Here is a 21,880-nt window from a genome sequence, read left to right as displayed (position 1 = left end):
TTTAATAATTTAAAGCATTTGTGAGGAACCTGTGACTGGATCCAAGATGCCATGCCCCCCAGCTGTGTCAAGCATGGTAAACAGGGAAGGGAAAATTCACCACATTGGAAAATGCTTCAGGCAGGATTTTAATGTGCCAAAGCAGTGCAAGGGGCTGTTTGACCTTAGCAAGGAAAAGGTTCTCAAAGTGGAAAGATTTTCAAGCGAGCACTGGATTGTATTGCATCACACGGTTGCAAGTGAGCTCTTCCTGGCTTGGTGCTGCGCCTGCACTCACCCGTGATCTGCAGCAAAGCCGTGAGGAGGTGATGCCCTGTTTTGAATGTGAATTTTCTTCTGTGTGCTTGAAAACCACTTGGTATTGGTTTACTTATACGTATAAATAGATAATAGCATATGCCCTTGGTCCTTATCAGGTAGCATTTTCTGTCTTTGCATGAGACACTTTACACCCACAGTGTGTGTAGTTTTATATTCCTGGACCTGAGCTTTAAGCCTGTGCTAGACGTTGCTGGCAGGACCGTTAGTCTCTTCCCCTGCTCCCAGTAGACACGAGAGTCGGATAGTGGGAAGGAGGGGGACATGAGTGACATACATTTGGCTCTGGACAAAGAGCAATTGTTACCAAATTGGGTGTGTGTGATTATAAATATTTATAGTAACTATGCAACTTAGTAACATTAATCAGTCTTAACAAACACGGCTTTAAATAAAACATAAAAACATTCTTAAATGTAAAATAAATGTAAAAAAAAAAAGTGCGTTATGGAGAGAGCAGGCTTTCTCCTAGGATGCAGCTAAGGCTGGGCTTCAACACTGAGTGGATTAAACTGCTAAAGCAAACATCCAAGTACTTTTTGGGGGAAAAGAAAGAGCTTTTGGGACGGTGCTGCTGACGCCCTACTTGCAGCTGTCACAGGCTCCAGCTTTTTGGATATGAGGCGGCCTGGGGACTGAAACTGGGCTGGGGTGTCCCTGGTCTGCACCTCGTGATGCTCCCAGGGCCACAGAGCAGCAGCGGGGGCTCAAAGTGACTTTTCAAGCTCTCTCTCTTCTTGCTGCCATCTCATAAACGTACATTCTAGGGATGATGAATATTGGAAGAGACATAGGGCAATTAAATATCGTCTGTGTTTGTTTTCATTAAAATAAAGACGTTATCTTTAGACTTTTTTATTGCTTTCCTCAGCTTTTTAATTAAAAGCTTCAGAAACAAGGCGTTCACAAGATCCCTTGTGTAGACAGAAAAGAGAAAAGCTGCGTTCCAGGCTGCAGAATATGGTTTTGCTGTTAGGAGGACGTGGGAAAAATAAATCTTTGAATTAGTTTGACATACTTAGCGTGTATAAACAAAAGAGGTCACAGTGTGCCTCGATATTATTTGTCCCAGGCAATTGGGACAAATCGGGGGCGTTCGCTGGAAAATGCCCGGTATCTAATTCTCAGTGTGTGCTGGCTTTAATGGCTTGACCTCGGCTCTGCGGCTCGAGCTCGCAGGGGGTTAAGCGCAGCGTGGGGTGAGTGCGGAGGGGTTTGAGTGGTGGGGTGGATTCCCCGGTACCCCAGCTTTGGGCAGTGAGGAGAGGCTGGGGCTGGGTTGCAGCCTGCTGGAAGGGGTCTGTCTGCCTGGGGTGGGGGGCCAGCGGAGAGTCTTACCCGAGGAGCATCCCGACCGCTGCCCCTGGCTCCGGGACCACCTGGGGTACGTGTGCTCTGTGCCGACCGTCCTCCCTTCGCGTCCAGCCCTTGCTCCAGTGTTGACCCACACAAGAGCCCACATCAGTCACACGTCGGCTATTCCTGTTTGCTCTCGATACAGCTGCCTCCCCCCACCAACAGCGCTTAAGTGTTTTCTTCTGCTCCAAAGGCAGCTAATTTGAGCATTAGTGCAGATGAATGTCTTTTAGTGTCTTCAGAACTTACTCTTTTTTTTTTTTTTACATTTAACAGCTAAAGCACTTATTCCAATGCAGTCCTTGCCTAGAGTATAACTCGTAAGTCCATTACGTGCACTGATGGTTACTGGTGTTAGCATGTGCTTTTTCTGTACCACTGTAGCTGGAGGTTGATTTCCTCACTGTTCTGAGAAACCCTGTGTAGCCAGAAATGGCCGAGGAGGTGGCCTTTTCAGCTATACGTAAAGGCTTGGTGGCTCAGGCCTTCAGGTTCTCTTCTTGCTCCGTGGCTCTTAATTTTTCTGAAATTTTGCTAAAGTGAATGAATTTCCCAAATGTTGGTGTTTCCTTCTTCTGTGGCATGGAAAAACACAATTGAAGGTGGAGATCTGGTGGAGCTGCCATCGTTAGGTGCAGAAGACCTACTTGGTTTAATAGAAGTCAAGTTCATTGACCTCCTTTGAAAATCTTTGTGCTTGTCTGTATATTTAAATGTCCCAAATATCAATAAAACCAGACCGGTTATGGCTTTCAGCCTTGTAAAGTGTTAGGAGATGAGATGGTACAAATTGTATGTATTTCACAAATATAATTTTGTGAACACTGAAAAACTTACTCAAGAGCCTGGGAAACCAGGATTAGTTTTACTGGATTTTAGGTGAAAACCATGGTGTAACTTGTTGTAATTAATTGATTGACAGAGTAAAGCACTTTTCCCCAGCAGCAATATAATTTCAAAAAGGTCTGTGGCTTAATTGCACAGCTAATAGTTGAAAAATGTTATCCTTTCAATGTATTTGATATTTAACCTCAAAACCAGATCCCGAGTGAAAGTATTTTGTGGTCTCTTGTCTTTACTGGGCTGTAGTTAAAATTTGGGCAAAATAGCGTAGTCCCTACTGCAGACAGGCCAAGCAGAGTGGATGGTTGTTGTCCTGCAGCACACAGTGGGGAACTTTGCTTTCCGACCAACTTAATCCCATGGTTTGTGACAGTAACTAGTGCTGAGGGTTTAAGTAAATATGAAGTCTTAAAGGTGTCGTGCTTTGGGAACTGTAAATAAGGAGTTATTTCCACATCTATAACATTCTCATAGAAGCTACTATATGTACGTCCCAGGCTGTCCCCATGGGCTCACGATGGGGGGGTGAAGCCGTGGTGGTCGCTGCTGCCCTTCAGGAAACAAATTTGTTGATGGAACAATTTGTGTTTAAAAACTTGCATAATTAGGCAAAATAATGCTGCTTTATTTCAGCCACCATGAGCAATGGCTGTTATTTGGGGTATAATCTCGAGAAGGGGTTTTTAATGCGAAAACCCAAGGGATTATTTTGAAAGCACAACTGCAGTTGTGCTAACGCAGACACTTGGGCTGGCCACTGACCTCTGCAATGACCATCCTTGAAAAGGAGTTTGTGAATCATACCCTTCCGATAACCAGCTCTGGGGTAGACACGTGCCTTGTGTAGTAAGGCGCTCGTGCTCAGTCTTACATCTGCCGTTAAACTCAACTCCCCGCTTTAGGGAAAAGATCGAGCTTCTCTTACACGAGACATCCGTCTCGTCAGGGTATGTGTTTTGAGGAGCTGGACCAAGTTCTTCCAAAGGTGTGAAAGTGTGGTAGGGCATCTGATTTACATTAATCAAACCTGTTAATAAGTAATGCTGTAATGCAAATGAAATATTTTTGTATTTTTATGATTCTTTGCCCTTTTGTGTTCGGGTTTCTGGTTTGTTAGTTTTTTTTGAGCTGAATGACACTGCTTCGCTCTGGGCTTCTTTTGACCTGATGCCCATATCCTGTTGTGGATAATCCACGCCTATTCATAGCAAAAGAGCACTAAAATGCTGTCACTTAAATGTTGATTGTTCAGAGATTAGAGATGGAATGGCTTTGTGCCTCTTATCTTTTCTGAACGATTTATTGTGCTCTCTATGCTGGATCAGATCCACCCTGATCAGTGCTCAGGGAGAAATTACTGTTGCAGACAAAATAATGGCTTTCCTGTGTCATTTTTTCTGATTTCCAGCTTGTGCTTTAAAAATGTTGCTGGAATAATGGGTTTCTGTAGGATTACTGTAATTCAAAAGGTCATCTAGGCAATAATTATTTTATGCATTTAGCTTAAGGAATTCAGAAACACAACATTAATTCAAATTCTGTCGTTCCAGATTGAATGATTAAATTCTGTATGCAAGTGTTCCAGAACACAAAGACTAGACCTAAATTTAGGGAGAGTTTTCACAAAAAGATATAAATCTAAATTTTCAGTAAATACCAAGATTAATCCAGATTTTGACTGAATTTCTGACAATGCATAATTAACAGAAGTGTGATTAAAATACCTGAGTAAAAGTTTCACAGGCAGCAAGAGCATGGGGTAAATGATCTGTAGTTCCCGGTGAAACTCTCCATTAAAGAAATAAATCTCAATCATAAGTTGTAAACCCATGATTTTAGACTCCTGAAAATTAATGAAGATGAGTACAATGTACACTGAACTGGGGTGAGTTTTGGTGCTTCCTGGTCTTTTTAGCATTCCCATCATCTGCAGAATTGAGTAATGGAGTGATGTTTTGATTATTGAAAAAAAAGGAGTGTTAATAAACACTTTATTGCTGGTTCTGTGTGCAACTGTTGAACTGTGTGTGTGTCTATGGAGTTTTGCATACCTGAGATCTCTTACGTGTAGGACTGTAGGATAAATTTTTTTAAAATGTAATGGATCAACTCCCCTTACACTGCAAAAAACTTTGATTCCAGTGAACTTGCAGTCCCGGCGTGGCTTGGTGCTGCATGCCGGAGTTTGTTACGCGCTGTCTGCTCTCATGTGCCAGTGCTATATAGATTCCTGTCCTTAGCTATCAGCATTTGGTCAAGTTAAACACACTGTCAAGAGTTTGGGGGTGGAACCCGAAGCCATAATTCACACAACTGAGTTACATCTTTATTTCAGCTCTGAAAATTGAGATGAGTAGGTAGGCTTTAAATCTCCACCAGCTCTTGAACCGTGCTTTTGGACCCAAAGATGCAGTATAGCAGTCTGTTCCCTCCCTGACCCCGTATCTCTTCCCAAGTAGGGATAACACAGGTGTTGGGTTGGGGAAAATTAATTTTTGAAGATCACAGTGAAACAAATGTGTTTTTTTTCCTTTTGGCAGGTCTTTTTGGTTCAAGTTAATCCAGGTGAAACCTTTACAATAAGGGCTGAGGATGGAACCCTGCAGTGCATCCAAGGTAAGAGGATACACGGGCACGTGGACGAGCGTTGCTTGCGTTATGGAAAACTTGTTCTCTCGCCTCTGCAGAAGTGTGATACGCAGTTCTGAAAATACAGTGAAGCACTTAAAGTGAGAAGTTGCAGACCTGACTGCTGTACGTTTTATAGGACTTCGGTATCTTGGCATGAGTCACGAATTTCTTGCAAGTTCAGGAGATTTCTCTCTCTGTTCAGTCATTTATCAGCATTTTTTATTTTATGTATATATGCATATTTCCTTATAACCCAATAGTAAATACAAATGAGAGATCCCAAGTTAGATTGAAAACTAGTGACAATTAAGTGGAGATATGGGGGGGGGGGAACTTTTTTTTCATACAGGCGTCGGGAGAGATAGGAAATGAGCAGAGAAGTACAGACATTGTGGAGTGCTTGGATTAGTCAGACTGGTTTTGAGCAGAATGCTAAATCAGTTCTTTAGAAGCAGAGCTGGTTAATTATGCAGTGTTGAATAAAAGCACGTAAGCAGTCTTTTGATTGCTGTTTTACCTCTTGGTAAAATGGTGCAAATATGATAAATAGCGCTTGTGTTTTTTATAAGAGAGAGCCTACACAAAAATCTTTTAACAGGTCTGAAGGGAGGAGCGATAAAAGACCTTTCAGATGGTATATTAATTACTGTGAGGAGGGTTTCTAGCTAGTAGTAAATACAGCTTTGAAGGGAAGCAGGTACTTCCCTAGGTATGACACTGTCTACAGTAAATACAGGAAGGTTAAACCAAAATTTAAAGGGAACAGACTTTGCATAGCTGTACTGTTAATCCTGTTTTCAGTGATATTTTTTGAGCTTATTCCATTATCTCATTTTTTTTTTGTGAAAGGAGGTAGGGGGTGTTGCCTCCCACAGCCTTTCCAGATCTCATGCCATTAAGCAGCAATCTGTTGGCTGTGCATTTGAAAGCCTTTCCTAAAAAAAGTAATAGTAATTGGAGGAAAAAAGTCAGTTTGATAATAATTGTAAAGCTAGTGAATTGCCCCTGCATTTTAACTGTGAATTTCAAATCTACTCAAGAAAGACTGTTTCTCAGACTGCAGCAAATACTAAAATCATACTGCTCAAGGATAACTACGCTTTTTATTAAAAATTGGATTAGAAGGGACCCCTGGAGGTCACCTTATCCAACCTTCTGCTGAAAGCAGGGGTGGTGTCAGAGGTGGATGGAGTTGTCCTCCACATTGAAGCTCTCTGAGGATGGAGGTTGCTCCCTCTGCAAACTGCTCCAGGGCTGCACCGCTCTGTAGGGAAGAGTTTCTCCTTTATGTCTGTCTGAAATTTCCCATCTTGCAGTCTCTGCATCTTTTCTGTGGCCCCCCATTTAAGCAGTGGAGGAGTTGGTGGTTGTTGCTTGGAATTTCATCCCCATGGAAATGAGGAAATTAATAGTTGTTTGAGATAGACGTTACAGATGCTTCCCTGAACGCCATCCAGGATTATTTGGTCTTGATGAGCAGTAATAGCAGCAATTTAAAACTGCTTGTTAAGATTTATAGCCAGCATGCTGTGTGGTAAGAAATAGGTTCACGTGGCAATTAACAGAGGAATAAAGCTGGCTACTCCTTTTATTTGAAACGAATGCTTTATATTGGTTAGTACACTAAAAATTTCCATTACAAATATAATTATGACACCATTTATTTATAATTTTTTTTCATGCTAAAAGTGTTGTTCAGGCAGTGTATTTAAATGAACAAAACTTGAAAGCTCCTGGTTCTGTATTCCCAGTAATTTGACATGTTTGTGCCAATGGGGTTTGTTTGGTACTCATCATCAGTCTTTCATAAAATTATTTTAGAATTTTTAGCATAAAATTGTCTCCTTTTTTTGGTAGCGCTGCAGTATTGAGCACCAAAGCACACATGGCTGTTTGTATACACTCTTGAAGTTCGGTCTGAAAATTCTGGTGTTCTTTTCATGCTAAAGCTTCAACTTCTGCTTTATTGTGAAATATTTATATTGCTGAAATAAGTATATGCTTCCAACATGGAAGAGCACCTGACAGTATTGTTGTTGCTCTTTTCTTTTGGTAAAGCTGTGTTTGCAGTGTGATTGTGGAACTTAAATAACATTAATAGTAATCAATCATGGAATAAACTGTAATCAGCCAGCAAATATATTAAGATTGGTTCTGTTTTTCCTGTGCTCTGAGGTTATTGTAAAAGACAGGCTTATTTTGTGTGTGGTGGTTTTGGAAATTACACACCCCCTTGCTCCACAAAACTTAAAATGTCTTTTCCCCCCCTGCCCCGCAATAGAGTAGTCTGTATGTTTAAAGGTTAATGCATTCCCTATACGTGGGGCAGCACTCAGACAATAATGATGCATTTTCCTTTGCTCCCACGCTGCACTAGGATTAGCAATAATTTTAGCCCTGTGTTAAGGCAGCGTGAAAGCTTCTTTTTGGGCAGGGTGTCTGCCTGTGAGTAGCTCCCCGTCGAACGGACGATACTCACTTTTTCCTTACTGCCACGTATTCAGTGTTAGGATGTAAGATGTGCTTGTAAATGGGATTCATTTGTATTCACAATAAGGAGGACTGCTTTATAATAAATTGTGTGATTCTCCTGAGTTCAGGGAGTGAAGACCGGTACTAAAAATTTGAGGTGTCATGACTTGGTCACGCTAAATTCTTCAGGGTGTACGAAAGCTGCTCTTTCCTTTGGCGTGTAGCGATTCTGCAGGGGCAGCTGACTTTGCTTATGTAGAGTGATTTTTATCTTTGCAAAAGCGTTTGTTTACATATGGCTTTTTGAGAAGTTTGAAATCTTCACTTTGTGCTCCTGGAGCCTGTTTTGGACGTCCTGCGAACCACCGCGTTGTATCCAGGGCCCCCTTGGCTCCGTGGCTGTGGCGTATCTGGGACGGGGGGAGATAACAGGCGTCCAAGGACTGGCACGAAAATAACGGAGAAAAAGAAGACTTGGTGAATCTTAATTTGTCTTCTCAAGGTTAGAAGAAGGACACTTGTTTGAGGAAAACCTCTGTGGAATAGCCTCTGTTTTAAACACCCTGAAGTGTAATTATCCACTAATTGAGTAATCACTGTTTAAAAACAGGAAGAATAGATGCACATTTAAAGGTCTCTGATGTTTTGGAATAGTGAAGTCCTAAATACAGAAACTTTTTCCAATTCCTCAGGGTTTTACCAGTAAGGCAATCAGTGAAAACTTTAAAAATAAAAATATTCCCCCTCCCAACTGAGAAACAGGCCCCTAAAATTCTATAAAACTGGAATAAATGTGTCCTTTTAATTGAACATACAACGTGTTACAGCAAGTGCTGCCTTCATGCCTGTTGTCCGTTTGCATGTAGGCAGAGGTGACTTGTTTAAGACGTTGATTCATCAGCCCCGTAGATCATGGTGGGGGGCTGGATCGAGCAGCTCACCCCTGGGAGAAGTTCCCTGGCCGGTGGCATGAAGATGGTCTGTGCTTTCCTTGAGAGGACAGATTTAAAGAGATTGGTAAATCCGGTCGTTTGAGTACAGGTCTGTGTGGTGCAGTCCGCACGCCGGGTTATTTAGGGAAGCGCCTGAGCAGTTCCAGGTGCTCTCACCAGCACCGGTGTTTTCGGCTGACTTGCTAAGGGTTTGCCTCCTCCATCCCACGTAATGAGAGAGATGCTGTGGTATGTGGCTTCTGTAGCCTTTATAACCACCACCACATAAAGGAATAAAGAGAGGGGCTGTTGGGGATTGATTGAGAAGAATCTTTGACAGTTGGGGGAAGCTGAATCGGGCAGGGACCTGATGCTGCCCGCGCAGGCAGGAGGCACGCTCTCTGGCCCACCTCGGCTCTCAAACCCTTGAGCGCTTGCTGAACGTTGGGGCTGGCCACCTGGCCTGCCTTACAAAGTGGAAACATAAAGCACATCCTTCATTTGTGTGCGACTGGGTGACCGATCTTTGTTCCTTTTTAAGTCACGTGCATACTAATGACAGTGTTAGTGCACTTCCTCCGAAAATGACGGTAACCCTGGGGAGCAGGGGAGCTAAGCCCCGCTCGTCCTGTGCTGCCAGCCACCCCCCAGCTACCTTGGGGGCTTTAGCTGCAAAGCTGTACCCCTATGGGCGGTTAAAGGATGTCCGATTTAGAATCCTAATTCCATATTTTGGAGAGATGTAATGTGTATATGTGCTGTATCATCAGTAATTTTAAAGCTGCTATTTTTATATAGTTTTGACAGATAATAAATACTTCATAAATACGTCAATACTTTACATACTTCATTTCCTTTTTGCTTTTTTCCACTTAATTTTTCACAAACTCAGGACTTGGCTGTTGCCAGCTCTGCAAGGAAGGGTCAAGGGCAAAGCATATGCTCACCCATTTCTTTGCTCAGCTATAACTACAGACCTCGTATTCCTCGTGCTTTGGGGTAACCGCACTAAATGAAATACAGGAGAGGGGGAGAACGTGGATCTGATCAGCTACAGAATGGCACGGAAACAACTCCCTTGTATTTGAAAAACAATTATTCTGCTTCCTGAATTTTAGAATAAAGAAATTATGGGTGAATCTGATGTGTTCAGGAAATTCCTCTTTCCCTAGTGACTGATTGAAGGTTGGCTTTTTTTTTGTTCTGTTTTTTTTTTTAAGCCAATATCTTAAGATCTTTGGTAGGAACTTCTTTGCTGCATGAGAACCATGCCGTATACTAAATTACTTAAAAATACAGCAGTTTATGCATAGTTTGGGGCAGTGGAGCTGTACCTAAGCATCTGTTCAGTGCTTTTTTATCCTGGAAGGCAGTAATGCCAAGCTGTCGAGTGCACTGCACTGTGGTATGAATAATATGGACAAAATGATTGTGCTGGTGCAGCTTGAACTTGTTTGTCACCCATGTGTTGAAAAATATCTATGTACAGAGACCTTGATGCGGACTGAATAACACTTCTGTCCATTGATTACGCGGAATTGCTCAATTATTGCTAAATGTATTTTTTGTTGCCATCCATCTAAATGATTCCCAAGCTGGGTCTCATTTTCTGTCACAAGCAAACCAGGCTGAGTTTTCTGTTCTGTAATTTTCTGTATGTATGCGTTGTGTGTGAAGAGCCTTTAACAAAGAAGAGGTAGCAGAAAAGCACCTGGTGTGATTAAGAATTGAAATTCCTGGTGTATTCTGTTGAAAATACCCTCTTGAAACTTATCTCTCGTCTTTGTTCAGTACCACAGCATTAGGTTCGGCATAGTGAAGCACAAAATTTGCATGCAAAGCAAACAAATATGCTAATGGAAAGAAACTACGCTTTAATTTTAGCGTTGCACAGGTGAACAAGGCTCTGCATTAAATAGGCTTTTGTTTTGTGGTGTTCTCAAGGACAAGATACAGATGTGCGATGGCACGGAGAGGTTGTAGCTACGTTTAAGCATTGCCCATCTGTGTAGTAGACAAGAACCTAAATTGCCTTTGGGTAGTTACATTTTGAAGTGAAAACAGGATAATAATAATACATGATTTACTAATACTGATATTTGTTTCGAGTGGTATTTTCAAGTGTTTTGCTATTGAGGCTGAACTGGAAGCACTGCAGGGCCCTTGCTTGTTCTTACCTTGTAAAACAGATTGCCTGAATTAAATTTCAGTGCTGCTTTTTCTGTGGCTCTAAAGGCAAGTAACTCGAGAGAAAGGCCAGAAGTATGCTAAAAATCTAGCAGTGGTTTCTCAAATGAAAGATTTCCTGGAATTATTATTCCCTTAATTTGGTGGGTGGGTGTGGTTTGGTGCGGTAATGCAAAGGAATGGCTAATATTAAAGGCTAAATAGCTATAGATTTATATAGGAAGAGCGTGTATGGAAGTGAAATAAGGCTGTTCAGTCTAGTCTAAGCAAACCAAAAAAAGCCTTTAATTTTTTTTTTTTTTTGGTATGAGATTAGAAGTGAGGAAGTGAGTCAGTTTCTTGGAGGGAAGGAAAAAGTTGAAAATAGATGGGACATCATGTAAGCAAATGAGAGATAACTGTGGCCTGTTGCTGGGTGGGGATGCCAGTAGCGAAGGGCACACATGAGGGAAGCGGTTGGTGGGTGTCGGATCAAAGATTGGGAATGAAAGAAGCCTAAGGAGATGGAACAAAAACATACAGGTTCAGGTAGCTGGCTGTTCTTACAATGCTGCCAGGCTTACCTGTTGTATCAGCTGCCGAGGGCATCTCCCTCCATCGCTCTGCAGGTGCAGAGGCAGCTGATGCACCCGTCAGTCCCCCTGGCTTGGTTTCAGTCCGAGATGAAATAATAGCGGCACCCGAAATGATGGTGAGAAGAAATACCCTTCTAATCCAAGGGCCGCTCGTGAAATCTGAGGGGGGGAAGATAACGTGGGGCACTTGAGGGCAGCCACTGCCTGTGCGTGCTGGTGAGAGCCGGGGGCTGCAGGCTGGTGCGGTACCTGCTCTCTTTCCAAAGTACCTGCTGAATTCTCAGAATTTGGTCCTTGGTTAAGTTTAAAGAAATTCATTTATGACTATTTTCAAAATATGCTGCAAAGCATTGCATTGAACAGAACAGAAAATTCTGCGAAGCGGGGGGAAACAACATCCTCTTCAGCATGTCTGTCTCCTGCCTGATGCTAGCTGGGTGGGAAAGGGCTCCTGGGGACACGTCTGCCGGGGTGCACGGGCGCGGGACGGGATGGGCATGCTTTGGCTATGTCAGGGAAGGGAGGTGTGAAAAGCAGGCTGAGCTCTGATTTTGTTTCTGCTTGTTTCTCCAAAGTGTTTCAGCTCTTTCCACCTACGTGCTGGTGTGCAGGCTGGTTACACGGTGTGGAAAACTCTCTGTAGGAAATGTAGTTTTGGTTCAGGTTGTCTTGGTCATTAGGGTTTGGATCAAAATGGTCTGTGTGTGGTGGTGCTTTAAAATACAGCTGCTCTTTGGTATTCAGTAGCTTTTGATTACATTTCACTTATTAACTTCTGCTCAATTTCTTTATCTTCTACAGCAAGAGCCCCTTTTCACCCAAATATCTTATACATGAGTAGTAAGAATTTTATTTTAAATTGTCTTACTTGACTCGTGGTACTTGGTGATTAAATTTAATATTTGATGGAAAAGTCAGACTTCAATACCCATTGGCCATATTGGTATATCAACATATTTAAATAAGTTTTTGATTTCTTAAAGTTCTATTAATGCACAAAAGAGGGATTATCTGCACTAGTATCCTCCAGAACAAAACTGTTGTGGAAGGCTGTAATCTGGAAGAATCGCATAGCTATTTTACATTCCTATCTAACCAACCTTTGCTGTATTGGCCAAAATATTTGTTTCTTCCATCAACAGAGCCTATATCATCCTTTAGAGGTGTGGCACCCGTCTTCCAGCTTTGCTCGCATCAGTGTGTTGGCAAGCTCTGCTCTGGAGCACTGGCATGCCCCCAGCCCTGGGTTTACTCACGTCCCTCCTGTTGGGATATTTTCCATGGTCACTGCAGAGTTTTTCAAAGGTATAGCTGCAAATCACCAGTTCTCAATACCTAACCATATACTCATAACAGATATTGTTAGCGTAGTAGTTTCTGCTTATTTTCTCATTGTTGCCCCATTATCATCCAGAAAATATCAGAATTTGCAGTGGAGCCTTTTATTTTCCATGCTATTTTTTGGTGACTCTACCTGTATTTCAGATGTGGACTCTTCAGCCTTTTAGTGTTTGGTCACCGTAGGGAAAAAAAAAAAAAAGTCCTGATTGTGCATCATTTATTCCTTCCACGTGAAAGAAATAACTTTCACATTTCTGGAGCTTTGAAACTTGTGTTGGAATCATCTAAGAGAAGAGAGCAAAGGCATGCTAACTCAAGTAGATTTTTTCCTCGTTATTGTCAGTGAGATCATAGCACCATTCTCCTTTCAGGTCATCGGTTTTGTTTTCAGCACACTACAGTAAAGTATAGGAAACCGTGTAAGAAGCCAAAAGTAAAGAACAGGATGGGTTGTTTGCTGTGTGAATAATCTTAGCTTCTCCATTTGAAATCTGATAACGTTAAGAATAATCACAGTAATTTTTTTGCATGTGTGTGGATTAAATTTTGATTAAGATGCACCTGCACTAGTAAATTCGCTGTCTAGAATATCTAGTTCTTGAAAAATCCCTTTTGATTAAAATACAGTGAATTAGTAGCTGTTACTTAATATAACTCCCCTGATACAAAAGAAAACAGAAGAAAACTTGATACATAACTGAATTTGATTTGGTTTAATCTTTGCAAATCCTAAAGTTTGAAGTACACGCTGCAAGGAGAGAAACACTGAGAATGGAAATATTTTTGAAACCCTTTGCCATGTGGAAACTCTAAGCGTTTCATAGGAGCCTTGCTAACAGTCTGCATCCACAGGCGCTGGGAGGGCTAGCCACAGCTTTTCCCGACCCCACAGCCTCTTCCCTGGGCAAGCGGGGCCGTGCTGCCCGCGCCGCTGCGTGCCTCTGCTCCAGCCAGCCCGGGATGTGACCTGGCAGCCAGCGCCGCGTCCTGCTGACGTGGCCTCCCGGCAGAGAGGGGCAGGGGCTGAATCATCAGCAGGATGAGAAAGAAATTCAGACTCCCAGCTATTCCCCTTTGCAAGTCTATAAAAAAGAAGCATCCCGCTTCACAGCCGAATAGCACGTAAATGAGCAGAGTAGTCGTTCGTGAAGTTTGTCCTTTGGTAAAATGAAGATTTATTTTTTTTTTAAATATATGTTTTTGAATGCCTAAGAATCTGCTGCTGGGAAATGCATTTATCTCTAGAATTAGGACAGCAGACTTTAAAGACAAATGTTAGAACATATGGTCTGGGCTATAATTTCAAACTTTTTTTGGCTTTGTAAATATGCAGGACCTGTGTTTGGGGTTTGTGTCTGTCCTTATTTTACTTGTGTGTGTGTGTATATATATATGTCTGAAAGGATCAGTAAGCGTGGTACATGCAAACTAATTTGAAGGGCACTTGGAAAGGCGGTGTCTCATACCAGCATGCTATCAGTTTTTAAATGTTTCCCAATATCTATGGATCTCTCCCCAAAACACAGAGGACCTCTGTGAGTGTATCGCTATCTGCAGGAATGCTTGAGTTGTCGGTGTCAGTCCTGCTCAAATGCAAATAATCCTCCAAGTACGGACCCAGTACATTCCGTCAGTGGTGTCAGGATTTTAAAATCCAAGGTCCACATACTTTACCCCGTCTACTCGGACTACAGACATTGCAAACACATTAGTCAGTGCTTTTAGTCTTTTTAAAGTGTAATAGTGCAGCTATAGTTCTAAGTTAGTAAAGCAATTATATTCAGCTTTTTCTTAATCTGAAGCAATTATATTTGTTGGCCAGAAGAGTCAAGAAATTATTCCATCAGCCTTATTAAATTCCATTACTACTCCTTGCAGGCAAGTGTTTGATTTCCTTTACTTTTTATTCTCTCTCCTCTTTGATTTTGGTTCATGTTTGTTCTATATATGCAATGAAAACTCTTCATGGTGCAATACAATTTGCAATTTTAGATAAAGGTTAGCATTTACAAAATAAAGCTAGCATGAGCTGTTAGAACCAGAAGTAGCTCTTTGTATAATTTTATTGGAAAAGTCTTAGCCAGTTTTTCAGTCTTCTGGAGAAGAAAAAAATACAAGGAAGTAGGACGCTAAGGGTGACAAATGTACAGGTACCCTGGCTTTGTTATAGATTTGTCTCAGATACGTGATCTGACAAGTCCTCGTGTGACATTTGCTGTGACGTGCAGTGGGATGCTCCTCTTAAGAGGACGCAAAGTGAATTCTGGTAACTGAAGTCCTGCTTGTTCCTCGTGCCAAACCCAAAGTAACTGTTGTGGCAACTGGCATTAACCTTGATTTAAAGACAGTGTATTATCCAAACGAGAGGAACGACCAACCCTCCAGGTCGGTTCTGCCACGGGCTCCTTCTGCAAAGGTTGTGCACCGCGTTGCTGGCTGTCCACGTGAATAGACCTAACACCCTCAGATCACTTTGAGGAAGGACCTCAAGCTGCAGCAGTGTAAATTCATTGTGTTTAATGAGTTCTTAAGCTCACACTTTCCAGTGGAGAAGACATCTTCTGTTCGATTGTGGCTTTTCCCAGATTCTGCTGCCTTGTAAGGATTCAAGGTGTGTGTTTGGCAAATGAGTTCTTCAAACACTGGTGTCTGAGGCTGGGAAACCATTGTGCTGTGCAAACAGTGCTCCTCCTGCCTCTGATGAGACACTTCCCTATTTTAGCATATCAAGAACTATTTCCTTGTAGGAAAGAAATGCTATATTCTCTACCAAACAGGTTCTGCCAGTTTTCTAACCTTCATTACCTTCATAACTTGCATTACCTTCATATGCTCCATTGCCTGAAATTGGTATAGTGAATATTTTGATGATATTTGTAAAAAAGGCTAAGGCAGGCATTTCCTTCTGTATAGTCAGACTGTTACCCCAGGAAAACAGACATTAAACAGCAGACTCTAAATGCAGGCTTATATTTTTGAGTTGTCCATTTGAGGGATGAAGGGAGAGATGGAAAGAAGCTTGGTAGCAATTTCCAAATACTTGCAGCTGGAACTTCACTTCAGGAACTGCAGATGAAATTCCCTCCCTGAGGGAGGCTGAAGATACACCGTGTTCGCTTCTGCGGTGGCAAGGCAGATTGTCTATCAATTAATTGTGAAACTAAGGTAGGAGATGTGGATGAAGCACATTGTCACTCAAAAGCATTACAGGGGTTTTATTATTGTTATGTTTCTTATTTCTGATTTTAAAACAAATTTCAACTTGGATATGTAATAATAATGAATTGACTTAAAACGTATTGATGGTAAAGAATGTAAATCGGATTGTTTTGCTGAATTGTAAATTGTATTTATTCCCACCATAGAAAAGAAATCTGCAGTGGGTGGTTGTCGTGGTTCAGCCCCAGCCGGCAGCTGAGCACCACGTGGCCGCTCGCTCACTCCTCTACCCGCCTGGCGGGATGGGGAGGGGAACTGGAAGAAAAAGGTAAAACTTGTGGGTTGGGATAAGGACAGTTTACTGGGACAGCAAAGGGAGAGGAAAATAGCAACGGCAGTACTTACAATGCAATCTGCTCACTGCCCAGAACCTGATGCCCAGCCTGTCCCAGAGCAGTGATCCCTTTGCCCCGGCCAGCTCCCCCTTGTATACTGAACATGACATCACATGGTATGGAATATCCCTTTGGCCAGTTTGGGTCAGCTGTCCTGGCTGTGTCCCCTCCCAGCTCCTTGTGAAAATTAACTCTGTCTCAGCCAAAACCCAGGACATCGCTGGAAGCTGTATCTGAATCAGCTGTTGGTTCTGCTGTTGCAGATTTCTGGGGTTGGGTAGCTTTCACTCTGCAAGTCTAACCTCTTCTATATTTAGATATGGCGTGTGCGGTCATATCCTTAAGAGTCTTGTTTGTTCCTTCTGCACCAGTGTTCTCTTGTCGTCGCTGCAATGTGGTGGGTTCTCTGCCCGTGACATCAATAGATCATTTTCTACATCATGAATATTTTCATTAATGTAGGTTTGGAGAATAGATGTTGTTAACAGAAACAAATTGCTGAGTCAGCTTGGTCACGAAAGCATCACTGACTTAAAAGAAAAAAACCCCACACTCAACAATATGATCCAGTTTGAAATTGTGTAACACGGGACAACCTCAAAGGCTGTAGACTGCCATCCAGTAGTATCAGTAATAGTTATCTAACAAGTCAATCTAGAATCTGAATTTGTATTCTAAAATGTTTAAAGCCAATATAATAGAAACAAATAAACCTACACTGCAATTCACTCATTTAAACACCACAAAACTTAATTTTACTTTTTCCTTTCTTAGTGGGTCAAAGGGCACCAAATACTATTTAAAAATCAAGCTACCCCTGGAGATGAGTGGGGTTTTGTTTGTTTGGGTTCCCCCCCCCCCCCAGTGTTTAGCACAAGACCAAATTCTCTGTCTGAATTTGTGCAATTTATTTTCTTATTAGTGGACCCTCTGTGTGTTACAATGTAAAGCTGCAGGGTTCTGCAAATGCTTTGTTTATAAGCTGTGTTTGATTATTGCTTACCACTTCTTGACTTCTTGATTGTATTATTAACAACAATTTTGGGCATGTGGTGTCTTTGTGTTTTTTTTCTTGCTGCTGTTTTTTTGTAATCTCACCCCTCTCGTTTCTGTTGGGGGTGGGATGGGGGAAGATTTGGGTGTAGGTGGCTTGTGAGAAGCAGTACCTGCCCCTCTGGGTTGCTGTTATTCTCTGACAATATCCTCCATAGGAGGCTTAAAAAATATTTAGAAGCACAGAACCATGTTAACTCAGTGTGCATGTGAAGCCTTGCAAGTTACTCATCAGCAAAGTTGATTTTTTTTTTTTTCCTTCTCCTGGCAAGTGAAGGTCTTGTGACCCCACAGGTATGGAAGAAGGAAGCCAAATAACCCGTGTAGAGGTTATTAACCTGGTGTAAGGCTTTGTCAGCAAAGTATATTCTTGTTGTTATGTTATGGGGCTTTGCTATTGCCAATGCTGGCTGAGCAACAGTCTCCATTTTATTTTAGCTTACATACTTGGGGTTTTGTCCATACAGCTTTCAAAGTCGCATAAGTAACCACGTGGCCTATAACTGTGTCCTGTTTATCCAAGCGTCACCTTTTAAGTGATGTACACGTTAAGCAAGGCTATACTGTGTTATTTATAAAAATCCGGCCTAAAATTCCTAGAAACTCTGATGCTTTTGATTATCACGCCTGCCGCTGCGGAGGGTCAGTCTCTTCAAATGCCGTCTTGGCTAGGTCGCTACAGATGACCTCGGTGTCGCAGTATAAAATACTATTTTTATCGCAGCAGACGGTATTATCTCATCGTAACGTTTTTGAACGTTTCTAGCCCAATTGTTTTGAACGTTGGAGCTGTGCCTGGAGAGGGGACCGAAACACAATGCCCGTCATTCTCAATTGTGTGAGCCAGAGCCCTTGAGTTTGATGACGGGGCTATGGCGTGTAGGGTGGGAGTGAGAAACTAATAAGGTCCTTCCAGTCTAGTTCCCAGCACCGGTTGCCTTGAGACTTATATTAGCTCGAACTCGTTGATAATTTTTAAAACAAGTGTTTGTGCGTGAGTGTGTATGTCTGTATGTGTGTATTTATATTTATATAGTTATATAAAACCACATATAAATATAAACAAATATATATTTATAGATGGTTATTTCATCACCTTAGGACTGTTACTCAGCTCTCCAAAGCTGGTCCAAGCATGGCTCTCCTCTTGGTGGAAGTTTTTCTCGTCTTTGGTAACAGCATGGAAATGGCAAGCAAGCGGCCTTGGGTGATTTGCCTGCAGGATTTTTGCTGAGGGTTCGTTAAGATTACTTAACAAGTTAGAAGTAATTTGCCTCCCTTGGGAGAGAATTTTGATATTTGGAGTGTTTATCAGTCATCTGCAAAACCGGAATGAACGTAATTGGTGGCTAATTGTTTGCAAGAACTGTGAAATACAATTATGAAGAGTTAAGCTGAAACCGATTGTGTTTATGAAATCTAGCATAAGAAATACTATATTAATCCTGCCTCAGTACCAGGAAACGCAATTAGTATAATTAAGACTATCATATTGTAATTTTCTTGGCGACTAGATGCTTTGGCAGCCGCTTTCCTCTTCCAGCGTGGTTGGAGCAGAGCGCGTTCCTGTCGGCGGTGCCTTCTGCCGCCGCTGCCAAGGGAATTATAAAATTACTTTGTTTACCTCTGTTGCGGGACGCAGGACATGCGACTGGTCTTGACTGGAAAAAGTGTTCAAACTCCTGCATTTCAACTGCTCGGTTGTGGTCGCGGTGTAATTTTGCAGTCTGTGTTCATATGTGGTAAGCGCAGCTGGAAGCCCTGTCTGCAAGCTAAGAAAAAACGGAAAGTTTGGGACTTCTACCATGGTGTTTCTTAAACGTTCCGGTTGCTAACTGGAGTTTCACTGAAGGAGCTCCTTGGGTTGCAGTTTGCCGACCGATGGCTGCCAGTCCCCTCCCCAGCAGCACGCAGGAACCTCCGCGCTCCATCCTATGGTACCTTGGAGGTTCCAACACCCCCAGTGTAGGAGAGGACGTTGCAGGAGATGCCGTCACATACTGCCACATCGAGAAGTGGCTGCAATTAGGGCAGATGGAGTAGATGAGTATTGCCATTAGACTCTCATTAACGTTACATAGTATGTCATGAAGAATAGATAAAACAGCTTCATCTATTTGTATTTAAGTAAACTTAAGTATGTTTAAATTGGTGTTAGGAGCAGTAATTGTAGGTATCTCCATGCTGGTAGGGAAAAACTCGAGCAGTTATGGACTGGCACTCTTAAATTAGCTTTTTGTTGAATATATATTGTTGATGAATCTGTTGTAAAATGTGCCCAGGTCAGAAAAGAATTAGTATGTAACATAGTTGTTATTGTTGCAGTTTGTATGTCACTGCTGTGAATGCATGCAATTAAGGGATAATCAGCATAATGCCTGCTTTGAGCTCTTAATGGTTTAATTGCTTCTCCGAGTTAAACAAACACTTTATGCTTATTTTACAAAATTTTCCCTTGGGAGCTCGTCACATGGAAGTGGATGTGCATGTATTTATTTTTTTTAAACATGAGGAATAATCGGTTATTTAATTAAGCTTCTCCCGAAGCTCTCTTTTGGGATATTCTGTGTTCTTAGGAGCTGCCCAAATCACTAATGTGTCAGAATAGCCTAGGTAAGAGAGAGAACGGATTTGTCACTTTGAAGTTGAACGTGCACGTTTTGTGGAGTGCTTTACCATCTGACCTCCCTCCAGAAAGGCGGCCGAGGACTGTCCCCAGGTAACGCAGTGTCCTGGGTACCTGCGGCTCGGAGACCGGAGCAGATGCATCCCCTCCACGTGTGCCGCGGCTGCCCAGGCTGGCAAGCCCCAGCGTGCCGAGGCTGAGGCCCTTTGCTCGTCCCGGTGCCCGCAGAGATATTTTCCTGCCCCGTTCCAGCTGGGAGGCTGTCCTGGAGCACGCCCACACTCTTCCATATATATCAATGTCCTTGGAAAGCTGTAGGAAACTGAACTGTCCAATTGTTTTGATCCTTTTTTCTATTTATTTTCATTCTGTACATTATTTTTTTTAAAGACACTTTTTTCTTCATTTCTGCGCGCGTCACGTGTATCAACGTGCCCATTGGAACTACCTGGAGCCTGCGGAAAATATTACATGGCTATTCCTTCTACTATTTAAAAGCCTTCATGTCTTTTTTTTAAAAGTCCACCTGCCCCAGAATACTTGTACAGGATATTCAATATCTTCTTTTTCATTACCTGTGTTTCTAGAAACTGTCTGCTCTGCCAGGGTACTCGACTTTGCTTGGAGTTTTAGTGGAATTTGCTTCTTGAGGTCTGCGCAGCGTGCAGCCTGGCTAGCTGGCTCCCGGCGAGCCGGTGCCCCTCTTCAGCAGTGACATTTAGAACAGGAATTGAGTGTTTTCCTGATAGCTGCCTAGCCGAGGAGTCTGGGCTTGCAAAATGCTTTTGGGGAGGGTGCAGTTACTACATAAAGGGGCTCTACCCACCCCCACCCCCCGCTATGGGGTATTTGATACGCTTCCTTCAAATGGCTCCACATGTACCCCCCTCTTCACGATGCTGTCAGTAAATACCGTGCTAAACAGCTAACCTGATGCTATTTTGAAGGCAGTTGTGATGATAAACACCCAGGATAGTAATCTCTCCAATTGAGGCTGTGGATGTTTGTGTGTGGGTGGTGGTGCTGTGCAAATGAGGGGTTTGTTTATGAGCTGAAGGGTATGCTGAGAAATCTCATACTCCGCCGGGTCTTATTGCAGTGGGCTGCTTGTGAGGAGCACAGGAGCAATGGCAGAACTTTTAGTCAAACTCTTAGTTTAAAATTGTCTTTGGAAACTTAGTTAAATCTCAGACCATGGTAAGATATTAAATTGAAAGAGTTTGCTGTGGTGAGGCATGTGAAAGTGGTAGACGTATTAATTACGGCGGTAACTGCTAGTAGTGCTACAGTAGTTCCAATCAAGCAGAAATATTTGTCCTGCAGAACACATGGAAGCATCCTCAGCGTGTCTTAGTGTAAGCCATGTGTTTAAAAAAAAAAAAATGAACACAAAACCAAAACACAAAACAAAAAACCCTCTAAAGTCTTGGTCCTGCCATCATAAGCTGAATTTTTCTCCTCCTCTCCACCTCAACAGTTCCTCTGCAAGCGGGGCTTAACTCTGCAGAAGGCGGGGTGTGTTCAAAGGCTTTGCAGTTTGTTTATTGAGGCCTTGTCTTTATTTGAGCTATGGCCTTTTATATGTTCAAATAACATAAGCTTATATTTTCCTCAGGGTGAATCTAAGACTAAAATTGTTTTGTTGACAAGCACAGCAAATTAAATGCATTAGCCTGAATTCCAGTTTTAAGGCCATCCCACATACCTGAGCATCAAATTTAGGTGCTCTGTTTTGTGTTACATCACATACAAAAAAAGAAGGAAATAGAGGTTTACAAGCCAATATCTGGCATTTACCAACTGCTGCTGATTCGCAGTTATTTCCATTCTATATATAGCCAAAAAAAGCCTATGCACAAAATGGGTTAAGTGAATTAGGCAGTTATTTGAGCCAGCTGCTATGCTAGAAATAGAACTATAGCTATTTTCTAACCCCAAGCTGTGCAGTTGCAATATTCCTTCAATACTACTGTGTCTCCTCTGCTTGCAGCT

The 21,880-nt window shown here is 42.3% G+C and overlaps 1 protein-coding gene across 3 annotated transcripts in view; it reads left to right on the top strand.

The window, feature by feature from the left end:
* The window catches only part of FNDC3B (fibronectin type III domain containing 3B), a 203,903-nt gene that overhangs the window by 43,050 nt on the left and 138,973 nt on the right, over positions 1 to 21,880 (top strand). For all 3 annotated transcript variants that reach the window (XM_075761549.1, XM_075761547.1, XM_075761548.1), the window contains exon 3: positions 5,058 to 5,133. In XM_075761549.1, coding sequence (XP_075617664.1) covers positions 5,058 to 5,133 — 76 coding nt within the window. The remainder of the gene's footprint in view (positions 1 to 5,057; positions 5,134 to 21,880) is intronic.

The sequence above is a fragment of the Balearica regulorum genome, chromosome 9, assembly GCF_011004875.1.
Source record: "Balearica regulorum gibbericeps isolate bBalReg1 chromosome 9, bBalReg1.pri, whole genome shotgun sequence".
NCBI lineage: Eukaryota > Metazoa > Chordata > Aves > Gruiformes > Gruidae > Balearica > Balearica regulorum.
The sequence above is the reverse complement of the archived record's forward strand: the minus strand, read 5'-3'. Positions and strand labels throughout refer to the sequence as shown.